Below are 10,645 nucleotides of genomic sequence, written 5' to 3'. Positions count from 1 at the left end.
CCCATATAGTGCGTAAAACCCCTTCAACGTGGTCTAACATGAATGATGGTCCACCTACTGTGTGGGTCGGGATGCACCGTGTGACTTAATCCGCCGTTAGTTTAGCATTTTCAGAAAAAGATGGCAAGCATTAAAGATATTGTTGTGTAAACATGAAAATTTGTATGTATGGAGCCTAGTTAACAAATTTGCAAATTTTTCCGTATTGATCGGGAACGAATGATCCGACCGTTTGATTGAAACCCCGGACGAGGTACGGCTTTTGTGGCTGAAACGAATAACCCGCGAACTATTCGGGTTCGCGAAATAATCCGTCTGTTCAGTTCGTCCTACCTGACTGTCCAACTCGTCCGAGTTATTCCCGACTCGGTTTTCTTTTTTAATATCCCTGTCAGTTCGTCCTACCTGACTGTCCAACTCGTCCGAGTTATTCCCGATTCGGTTTTCTTTTTTAATATCCCCAAGAACATATAGAATTGGGTTTCGAACTCGTGTACTGCAGTTCCCTTAGCAAGTCCCTGAACCACTGATCCAGTGGCTTGGTTGTGATATGAGCACATACCATTTTATTTATATCAGAAATCATGTCATTTCCCACCAAAAACATATTTTCTGTTAATTAATATGAGCCGAATTTTCAATATCGAATTCATATTCATAAATCGAATTATACACGTAAGTATGTTGTTCCGTTCTATTGTCGACTCACGAACCGTTGACCGAATTCTTGACCAAATTTGATTTTTATGAACGCGAATAATACTCGTAGGTTCGGCGTTTCTTACGTTTGCCGAATTCGGATTTGCTAACTAGGGTATGGAGAGAGATGCGGATCCCCCACTCTTTGACTAAAGTTTGATAGTTATTGCTGAGACCATCGCATGCAGTATCACATCAAAGATCTCGCATTTCACTCTCTACTAGCAAAAACCACCTTACTGACCCAATTTTCTCCATTTACTCCTGGGATTTAATTCTATTCTCTTCCGGAATTAAAACTAATTACAAACATTCCGTAAAAAAAAAAAATTAAATACATTTCCGAATATTCCTAGTTTTCCATGTGGCAATACAACTGTAAATCCCATTTCCATAGCGATTCTGTTTTCTGTATTCTGTTGGAATTAGGAATTTGAACGCAATTCAGTATATGATTCAAGCGTCTTTATGCACCTATATATAATCTTGACCCATCACAACAAAAAGATTCAATATCCTGATTCTCTCTCAAATTTCTTCTTTCTCTGTGGTTTAAGGCTTACAGCAGCTTCTTCTCCCCATAGGTAATACCGTCGAACCCCATTCTTGATTTTCTTTTGCTTATTCAACAATAACTGTGAATTTGTTTTGTCTGTGTATTTTTTTATTATAATCAAAGGGGGGTGTTGAATTTTTTTGTTTTTGTTTCGAAGCATGTTGAAATTTTGTGTTAGTTTGTTACAGAATTTGTGGAATTATCTTCTGAATATTATATATGTTTTGATACAATTGTCATGCAGACGCATGTTTGATAATATGCCCTAGCCTATATATTTGTCACTTGTTTTTGAATTAAACATCTCGTTCTGATTACAGGAAGTTTATGTGATTGAGAATTTGAGTCTGGTTTGGCGATGGATATAGTAGAATATACGGGTGATGGGACGACGGATTTCCGGAAAAACCCTGCTGTTAGGGAGAAGACTGGGTACTGGAAAGCTTGCTATTTCATTATTGGTATATACTTCTTCTGTTTTTAATTTTTTTGTTTAATTAGTTGGGTATGATTTGTGGTGAATTTTGAGAGTTTACTGACTCGAGTTATTGTGGTTACAGGTAATGAATTTTGTGAGAGATTGGCATACTATGGTATGAGTACCAATTTGGTGAATTATCTTGAAACTCGTCTCAATCTAGGTAATGCTAAGGCAGCTACACAGGTCTCGCTCTGGTCGGGGACTTGTTATCTTACTCCATTGCTTGGAGCCTTGGTTGCTGATGCTTGGTTTGGAAGATACTGGACTATTGCTGGCTTCTCCATCTTATATGCTCTTGTAAGTCGTAAGAATTCATGTTTGTTTTTTGTTTGTGATTCAATTTACTTACGGGGTCCAATTTCACAGTACCTTCAGTATTTAGTTAGAGTATTTATATGGTTTCAGTACTCTGAATCAGATAAGTTTGAGTATGTCGGATACTTATGGGGTTTCCAAATTGTTGCAGGGTATGGCATTGCTAACACTTTCAGCATCACTTCGTGGACTGAAGCCGACATGTGATAATAATGGTGCTTGTAGTGCTTCACTTGGACGGACTTTCGCGTTTTTCGTACCACTTTATTTGGTTGCTTTAGGAACTGGTGGAATTAAACCTTGTGTTTCATCATTTGGTGGGGATCAGTTTGATGATACCCATGAAGTTGAGAAAGTAAAAAAGGCTGCTTTCTTTAATTGGTTCTACTTCGCTATCAATGTTGGAGCTTTAATCGCTTCATCTGTTTTGGTTTGGGTACAAATGAATGTTGGTTGGGATTGGGGATTCGGGATTCCAGCTATTGCTATGATGATTGCTGTGGTAAGTTTCTTCGCTGGTACCCGTTTGTACCGTTACCAAACTCCTGGTGGAAGTCCTTTTACGAGGATCTGTCAAGTCATAGTTGCATCTTTCAAGAAATCTGGAGTACAGGTGCCAGAAGATAAATCTCTTCTTTATGAGATTTCAGATGGAAAGTCCGATATTGTAGGAAGTCGAATGCTTAATCACACTGATGGTTTGAGGTAAGCTGTTTTTCACATCGATTCAGTCTCTCCTGGAAGATGAGTGTAGTTCGATTTTTATTTTTATTTTGAAGCATGCAGTTTTGTTTACTATTAGCCCGAGAACCTTCCTTTACTTGTTAGTTTAAGAAACTTAATACGGTACATGTTATGTGTGCACCTTTTGGATAATCAGATAGTGTTTCTCTTTCATTTACTTAACATTAATGTTTCTCTTCTTCAGTTTCTTCGACAAAGCAGCGGTGCAAACTGAAACTGACCGTGCCTCACAGAACCGGTGGAGACTTTGCACAGTTACACAAGTTGAAGAACTCAAGGCGATCATTCGAATCCTTCCTATATGGGCAACTGGTATAGTCTTCTCTGCTGTTTACAGCCAAATGAGCACCATGTATGTATTACAAGGAAATACCATGGATCCACATATAGGGAAATTTAAAATCCCATCAGCCTCACTCTCTACTTTCGACACAATCAGCGTCATTATATGGGTACCCCTTTACAGCAAATTCATAGTTCCTTTTGCTAGAAAGTACACTGGCCATAAAGAAGGATTCACTCAACTTCAGAGAATGGGAATTGGCCTAGTCATATCAATTTTTGCTATGTTAGCTGCTGGAATCTTGGAAGTCGTTCGGCTTGATATGGTGAGAAAGAATAACTACTATGATGTCGAGTACTTGCCCATGTCGATTTTGTGGCAAATTCCACAATACTTGCTTATTGGATGCGCAGAAGTTTTCACCTTTGTTGGGCAGTTGGAATTCTATTACGCCGAAGCACCCGATGCAATGAGAAGTTTGTGTTCTGCTCTCAATCTTACAACAGTCTCGTTAGGGAACTACCTGAGCAGTTTTCTTGTAACCATTGTTACAGCTATCAGCACAAGAAATGGTCAACTTGGATGGATTCCTGATAATCTCAACCGAGGTCACCTCGATTACTTCTACTGGGTTTTGACAGCTTTAAGCGCTGTTAACTTTGTGGTTTACCTCTTCATCGCAAAACGGTACACTTGCACGAGTAAAACTGCAATCGCGAAGGCTGGCTAAAGAGGTTTACAGTATCTGATCATGTTATGCTTAGATAATTTTTTCTGTCAATTACATATCTTGGGTATCTGGGTTTATACTTTTGATTAGCATGTAAATTTGGTAGGGTATCAAATTCTATCTATTATGGATTTCTTTTTTCTTTTTCGTCTCAATGGAATTATAAATTGTGCATTTTCTTCAATCACTTGCTTTTTTGTCTCCTAAAGTTTAGAATTCTTGTTTGGATGGGGTTACATTAGAATCAATTCCAAAGAATTTTTTACTGCATCAAGTAAAGATAACCCAATCTTCTTCATTATGCAAAGTAGCTTTCTTCTTTTTACTTTGCCTACTTTGCCTTTGTTCATAATATTCTAGTTTATATATATATATATATAGCCACTTTACCAAATTGTGAAAGAAAACACAAAAATCTGCATTTCTGCAAATCCTCCTCCTCATGCTGCTAAGGAATTTTTAAGTTGAACCATGAAAAAACTAAAGGTTGAAGTATGCATGATCTCGGCTCGCGGGCTAAATCGGCCGTCATCGCTGTGGAAGCTCCAGTGGTATGCAGTTGGATGGATAGATCCGAATAACAAATACTGCACCAAGGTTGATGCTTCTGGTAGCAAAAACCCAACATGGAAAACCAAATTTTCAGCAGTAATTGCGGATGATAACGATGGATATGAATCGAAATCTCCAACCTTAAACATTCAAGTGTTCAGTAGAGAACCTATCTTTCTCAGAGAGAAACTTCAGGGAACCGCTACCATCCTCTTGAGGGAATTTGTAGACAAATATTATAGTAGTACTATTAATGTGAACAATTCATCGTCGCCATCATCAGGGTCAGTTGAAGAAGTGGGAAGCTTTCAGTTGAGGAAGAAGACATCTGGGAAACCACAGGGATTGGTGGATGTTTCTGTCAGGATATTCGAGGATAGGGACGATGTAGGTGGAGGGAATTTCCCGGGTTATCATTATTCAGGTACTGTAACATTCTTACGTCGTTCACAGACTGATTTTGAATCAAAATTATCTCACATGATTGAACAAATTTCTTTCTCTGTATAGTTTAGTTGTCGCCGGTAATTTTGACTGACATCTTGTGCCGGCTATTTTTGTAGGCAACAGTGGAGAAGGATTTGATTTGGGAGGCGGAGACCGAGGAGGAAGTCAGATGAATGAAATATTTATTGGAGGGGGGCGGTGGTCAAATGTGGAAGACCAGCGTCTCCGTCATCACCACCACCATTACCAATCCGATCCTGATTCTCGTCCTCAGCCGCGCCCGGCAGCTCAAGGTAGGTGGTCGGATCCGGAAGACTACCCCCATGATACCCACCAGCCTTCCGATTATTCTAATTCTCAACAAGACTACCCCCAGGATCCTCATCAGCCACCTGATCATTCCCGTCCTCAACAGCGCTCTGCATTCCATGGTGGGGGATTAAATGTCAGGGACAACCATCCACATGCTAATACTCAACCGAAGGGTCGTTCTCATTCTCAATCTCCAGAAACCCAAGGTAGATGGTCTAACGCAGAAGACGATCACCATATCTCACTGCAACCACCTGATGATTCTCAACAGCGCTCACCACGAGGTAGGTGGTCAAATGTTCGCCGACGCCGACACTCCCACACTAATAATCAGCAAACGGATTCTCAGTCTCAACTGCAACAGGAAACCCAAGGTGGATGGTCGAATGTGGAAGACCACCACCACAGCTCACAACAGCAACCTGATCAGTTTCATTCCCAGTCACGCACAGCAGCCCCTCCAAACTGGAGACAACAACCAAATGGAACTTACCCAGATTCCCAATTGATGATGCCAAATAACAACTCAAATCAGCAATCATTTTCAGCACAGAGCACACAAGGCTCCTACAGACCGCCTCCTCCACCCCCACCACCACCATCACATGTGGGGTTTTTACCCAGTTTTCTACCAAGAGCAGATCCCCGCTTCTCAAGTGCATATGCAGATAACAGAGGACCTGGTGGTGGGACTGCCCCAGCAGGGCAAGGTGCTGGTCCCCGAAATAACAGTGGTGCAGCAATGGGTATGAGTGCCGGGGCATTAGCAGCTGGTGCAGTCCTCTTTGGTGACGATTTCATTTCAGGCTTTGACATCCCATCAAATTTGCAGGAAGAAACTCCTTATTACTACTAATAAGTTCAATCAGATGTCAGCATACACAACTGTAAAATCTGTAATTGAAGTGTTTTCCTTTCTATCAAAAAATTTAGGTTTAATTATCTCTTCAAAATCTCGGCACCTCGTGCTATAAATAAATACTGTATATAAATAAATGAATAAATAAAAGGTACAAATTGGTAATATTCACCCAAAATAAGGTCATTCTCCTTTTCATTTCAAAAAGATCTAAAGAGATAATGTACAAACTTTTTTGAGGAGAAGACTCCATCCCCTCTTTTTCTCTCTCTGTCCGCACAGAATGAGATGAACACCCTCAAGGCCATTCAAACTTCTTTCCTTCCCACCAAACATGCCTTCCTCCACAGCGGAAAACTGCCCAACAAGAACATCAAATTCACTACCTGCTGCAAATCAAACAATGCCGAATCAGGCTCAGAATCATCTTCCCCCGAAGGAGATAAGAAAAAGCAAGAACTCCTAGTGAAAATAGCAATGCTTCAAACTCAGAAGGTTCGCCTTACCGATTACTTAGATGAACGCTCGGCTTATCTATCCGAATTCGCTGAAAAAGCAAATGACGAGTTCAATGAAATTGGCGAAAATGCTCTCAAAGAACTAGATGAAGCTGAAAACAGGGTCTGCCTTTTACTATTTGTAGTGTTTATTGAAAATATGAGTTCTTGTAAAAATTATAACTGCCCCAATGATAACCCAGTTCTTCATTTGTGCGTGTCAGATTATGGAAAAGCTAGAGCTCAACATGCAATCTTTTGAAGAGAACGCAGAATTGAACAAATTGGTTATTGAGGAAAATGAGAAGAAAGTGGGAGACTTCGAAGATCAAATAGATAAGGATCGGAATGAAGGCTTGTTCTTCAAGAACTTGGGGCAAAAAAAACCTGTAGATCAAGTCAAAGCTAAGGAAGAAGCCAGGAAGGTCAAAGAAGTTACAAGAAAAAGTGCAGGATCAAATACTCGGAGAAACTTTTACCTTGCTTTACTAGGGCTGACATTCGTGGCAGTCGCTGATTCCTTGTTCTCTAATCCGTCTGATTGGATTAAACCGGCAGTGTTAGGGCTCATTTCAGTGGCTTTGCTTTCCCAATTTATTTATGAGCAAAGTCTGTCATCAAAAACAGAAAGAACAGATCAAGAAGATGAACAGAAGTGAACAGGATGAAATGAAGCAAGATACTTTATGTACGGGTTACCAACAATTAAACATGGAATATAGCATGATTTAATAAACCCGAGCAAATACTTGCAACTCGGGGCTGATATATCATCACCTATTTGCTTTGACATCATCAAGAACTGATCTGGGCAATCTCTTTGCCAGACCATAACATGTAACCAAGTTACAATTTCTGATGCAATATGAACATTTATACTATTGAAGTAAAAGCAACAAATGTCTTAGCTAAAAATTCCCTAATTTCAAGGTGGAAGTTGGCATTGTTTAATATATACCCAAGTGAATGCTTGCAGCTCAGGGTTGATATAGCATCACCTATTTGCTTTTGATAATCAATACTAAACTGGGCAATCTCTCTAAGTATGGAATATAGCATGATTTAATAAACCCAAGTGAATACTTGCAACTCGGGGCTGATATATCATCACCTATTTGCTTTCGCATCATCAAGAACTGATCTGGGCAATCTCTTTACCAGACCATAACATGTAACCAAGTTACAATTTCTGATGCAATATGAAAATTTACACTATTGAATTAAAGGCAAGAAATGTCGTAGCAAAATGTTCCTCACCATCAAGGTCGAAGTTTGGCATTATTTAATATATCCAAGTGAATGCTTGAAGCTTGGGGTTGATATAGCATCACCTATTTTCTTTTGATAATCAAAAACTAATCTGGGCAATCTCTTTAAGTATGGAATATAGCATGATCTAATAAACCCAAGTAAATACTTGCAACTCGGGGCTGATATATCATCACCTATTTGCTTTCGCACCATCAAGAACTGATCTGGGCAATCTCTTTGCCATACCAAAACATGTAACTGAGTTACAATTTCTGATGCTATGAACATTTAGACTATTTAATTAAAGCGAAAAATCTTTGAGATAAAGTTCCCTACCATTAAACGTGGAATATAGCATTATTTAACAAACCCAAGTAAATCCTTGCAACTCGGGGCTGATATGTATCACCTATTTGATTTTTGCATTATCAAGAACTGATCTTGGCTATCTCTTTGCAATAACAAAACATGTAACTGAGTAACAATTTCTGATGTGATATGAACATTTACACTATTATATTGAACTGTGGATTATAGCATGATTTAATAAACCCAAGTGAACACTTGCAACTTGGGGCTGATATATCATCATCTATTTGCTTTTGCGTCATCAAGAGCTGATCATGGCAATCTCTTTGCCATACCAAAACATACAACTGATTTACAATTTCTGATGCTATGTGAACATGTGCACTATTATATCAAAGGAGATGAACCCTTATTACCAAAGAAGAAAGTTTTTAGCAAAAGGTTCTTATTCACCTTTTAATGATTAGAATCGAAGGCACGCAAGGTTTTTGTAGAATTTGCAGACATACTACAACTCCAATATGACTTAAAATTAACGAATTACGTACCATGATGCATGACTTGCAATTCAAGCTCTTTGAAAACAATCTGCTTCTAGCCTGTCAAGAACAAGAAACTTAAATTAGGGGATGAGGAATAAGCTTGCCAAGCCGCTACGGATGAACATAAACAGAAATATTTGTGCATAGGTGGCTGGTGCCAGCTATAGCAGTATGCTAATTATCCAATGGTAATACCCTCGTCAGAATCCAAAATTGAAAGAGTGAAAAGCAAACTCATATATAAATAAAAATTCGCCTTTACCTTTATATCTCTACTAAAAGTGCATATCCTTTCGCATCGACATCGCTAGTAAGAACACATTCAGCAATTCCGAAGTCGGCTATGTACAATAACAAGCATCTTGTGTCTAGAAAAAAATAAAGAGTAACAGTTAAAAAAAAAAAACTTATAGCATAATCCTCCACATAGAATAACTGTACCAACTTCAGGAGCAGAGATGGCATTTGAAAACTCACAAGCAATTAGCAGTATAATTCTTATCAAATAATTCACATTAAAGGACTTACACTGTTAAGCACTGCTTTAACGAGTATGCTCCAAGTAATAACAGTGGGAAGAACTCCCTGCACCAAGGCTTGGTCTAATAACCTAACAGCAGCATCTAACTGGTTAGACAAACAGAGGCCATTGATGACTATGTTATAAGAAATAATATCCGGCTTCAGCCCTTCTTCTAAAATTTGTGACCAAATTTGTGACGCCTTTTCGCAATCTCTGGCTTTGTAAAGCCCATCCATGATGGTATTGTGAGTAACAAGATTCGGCGGACAATTGCAACTCTTCATTGCTAAATGAATATTTAGAGCTTCTTCTATTCTTCCCACCGAGCAAAGCCCATGAATTAGAATATTATACATATTTACATCAGGTTTAAATTCCTTAAGCATCCAAACAAACAGCTGAAGAGCCATGTCAATCTTCTTGATTTTACATACACCATCAATCAAAGAGCTATAGGTAACTAAGTCTGGCTCCCTGCCGTTACTTAGCATCTCTTTTAAAATAGCAGATGCATCAACAATCTTTTCCGCCCTACATAGACCATTTATGAGTGTGTTGTAAGTGGCAGTAGTAGGAGGACAACCATTTGCTTTCATTTCCTCAAATAGACGCATTGCATCCAACAATTTAGAAATTTTGATAAACCCATCGATTAGTTCATTGTACATTATAGAGTTGGGTTTACAACCATACTTCTTAGTCTGTTCAAAGATGCTAATTGCTTCATTTAATCTCCCTTCTCCGCATAAACCTTTAACTAATGAAGAATACGCAAAAATATCAAGATTACCTCCTCCGTCTTCTGCCTCTTTCAATACCCGAATAGCCTTGCTCAAGTACCCATTCTCACACAAACCATGAATGACAATACCATATGTACAAGAATCTGGAACGCAACCATCCTCGGGCAAAAGTTCCCAGATAGAAATCGCTTCGTCTACCATACTCTTCTCAAATAAACCCTTCATAAGTATATTGTGACTAACAATGTTACGACAATTTCCTTTTCCCATCGAATCCCACAACCCACAACAAACTCCAATCCTACCCGCCTTACAAAACCCAGTAAGCATAGCATTGCTTGTAACCACATTGGGAACATATCCACTCTTGATCATTCCTGTATAAACCCTGTATGCACCATCAACATTCCCTGACTTACACAAGCCATGTATCAACGTACAAAAGGTAAAAGAATCTGGGCGATGTTCATTCATCAACATACGTTGCCATATCTTAAAACTCTCATCAAACTCCCCACATTTACACAAACCATTGAGCATAACATTATAAGTTGTAACAGTAGGGAAAACATAATAATCTCCACATAACCTATCCCAAGTCTCCATAGCTTTTGTCAAATTCCCTAACTTAAATAACCCATCAATCAAAGTATTATAACAAACTACATCAGGAGAAACCCCTCTGTCAGGCATTTCATCAAACACTTCCAAAGCATTCACAAAATCCCCGCTTTTTACATATGAATTAATCAATGTACCATAACTAATAACATCTGGTTTTAAACCCTTACTCCACATCCAA

At 38.9% G+C, this 10,645-nt stretch overlaps 4 protein-coding genes across 4 annotated transcripts in view; 3 read left to right on the top strand and 1 right to left on the bottom strand.

Annotated features, from left to right (window-relative positions):
- The first annotated feature begins 1,023 nt into the window (after positions 1-1,023).
- On the top strand, positions 1,024-3,992 carry LOC113321273 (protein NRT1/ PTR FAMILY 8.1-like). Its single transcript, XM_026569173.1, has 5 exons — positions 1,024-1,283; positions 1,576-1,716; positions 1,816-2,033; positions 2,203-2,756; positions 2,980-3,992. Exons 2-5 carry the CDS (start codon positions 1,614-1,616, stop codon positions 3,806-3,808), a joined length of 1,704 nt encoding a protein of 567 aa, XP_026424958.1. The 5' UTR covers positions 1,024-1,283; positions 1,576-1,613; the 3' UTR covers positions 3,809-3,992.
- Positions 3,993-4,190: 198 nt separating this feature from the next.
- Positions 4,191-6,156, top strand: LOC113321509 (protein bassoon-like). The gene is made up of 2 exons (XM_026569420.1): positions 4,191-4,784; positions 4,924-6,156. The coding sequence occupies exons 1-2, from the start codon at positions 4,280-4,282 to the stop codon at positions 5,973-5,975; spliced, it is 1,557 nt and encodes a 518-aa protein (XP_026425205.1). The 5' UTR covers positions 4,191-4,279; the 3' UTR covers positions 5,976-6,156.
- A 59-nt stretch (positions 6,157-6,215) lies between these two features.
- LOC113321510 lies at positions 6,216-7,390 on the top strand. Its single transcript, XM_026569421.1, has 2 exons — positions 6,216-6,599; positions 6,700-7,390. Exons 1-2 carry the CDS (start codon positions 6,267-6,269, stop codon positions 7,132-7,134), a joined length of 768 nt encoding a protein of 255 aa, XP_026425206.1. The 5' UTR covers positions 6,216-6,266; the 3' UTR covers positions 7,135-7,390.
- A 1,193-nt stretch (positions 7,391-8,583) lies between these two features.
- The window catches only part of LOC113323553 (pentatricopeptide repeat-containing protein At3g09060-like), a 2,719-nt gene continuing 657 nt past the window's right edge, over positions 8,584-10,645 (bottom strand). The window contains exons 1-3 of the mRNA XM_026571871.1: positions 9,106-10,645; positions 8,840-8,945; positions 8,584-8,634 (exon numbers count right to left, since the gene is read on the bottom strand). The exon at positions 9,106-10,645 is cut by the window's right edge and continues 657 nt beyond it. Of these exons, the coding sequence (XP_026427656.1) occupies positions 8,919-8,945; positions 9,106-10,645 (1,567 nt within the window). The 3' untranslated portion in view covers positions 8,584-8,634; positions 8,840-8,918. The remainder of the gene's footprint in view (positions 8,635-8,839; positions 8,946-9,105) is intronic.

This window comes from Papaver somniferum, chromosome 11 (genome assembly GCF_003573695.1).
Source record: "Papaver somniferum cultivar HN1 chromosome 11, ASM357369v1, whole genome shotgun sequence".
NCBI lineage: Eukaryota > Viridiplantae > Streptophyta > Magnoliopsida > Ranunculales > Papaveraceae > Papaver > Papaver somniferum.
This window is presented reverse-complemented; position numbering and strand designations above follow the sequence as displayed.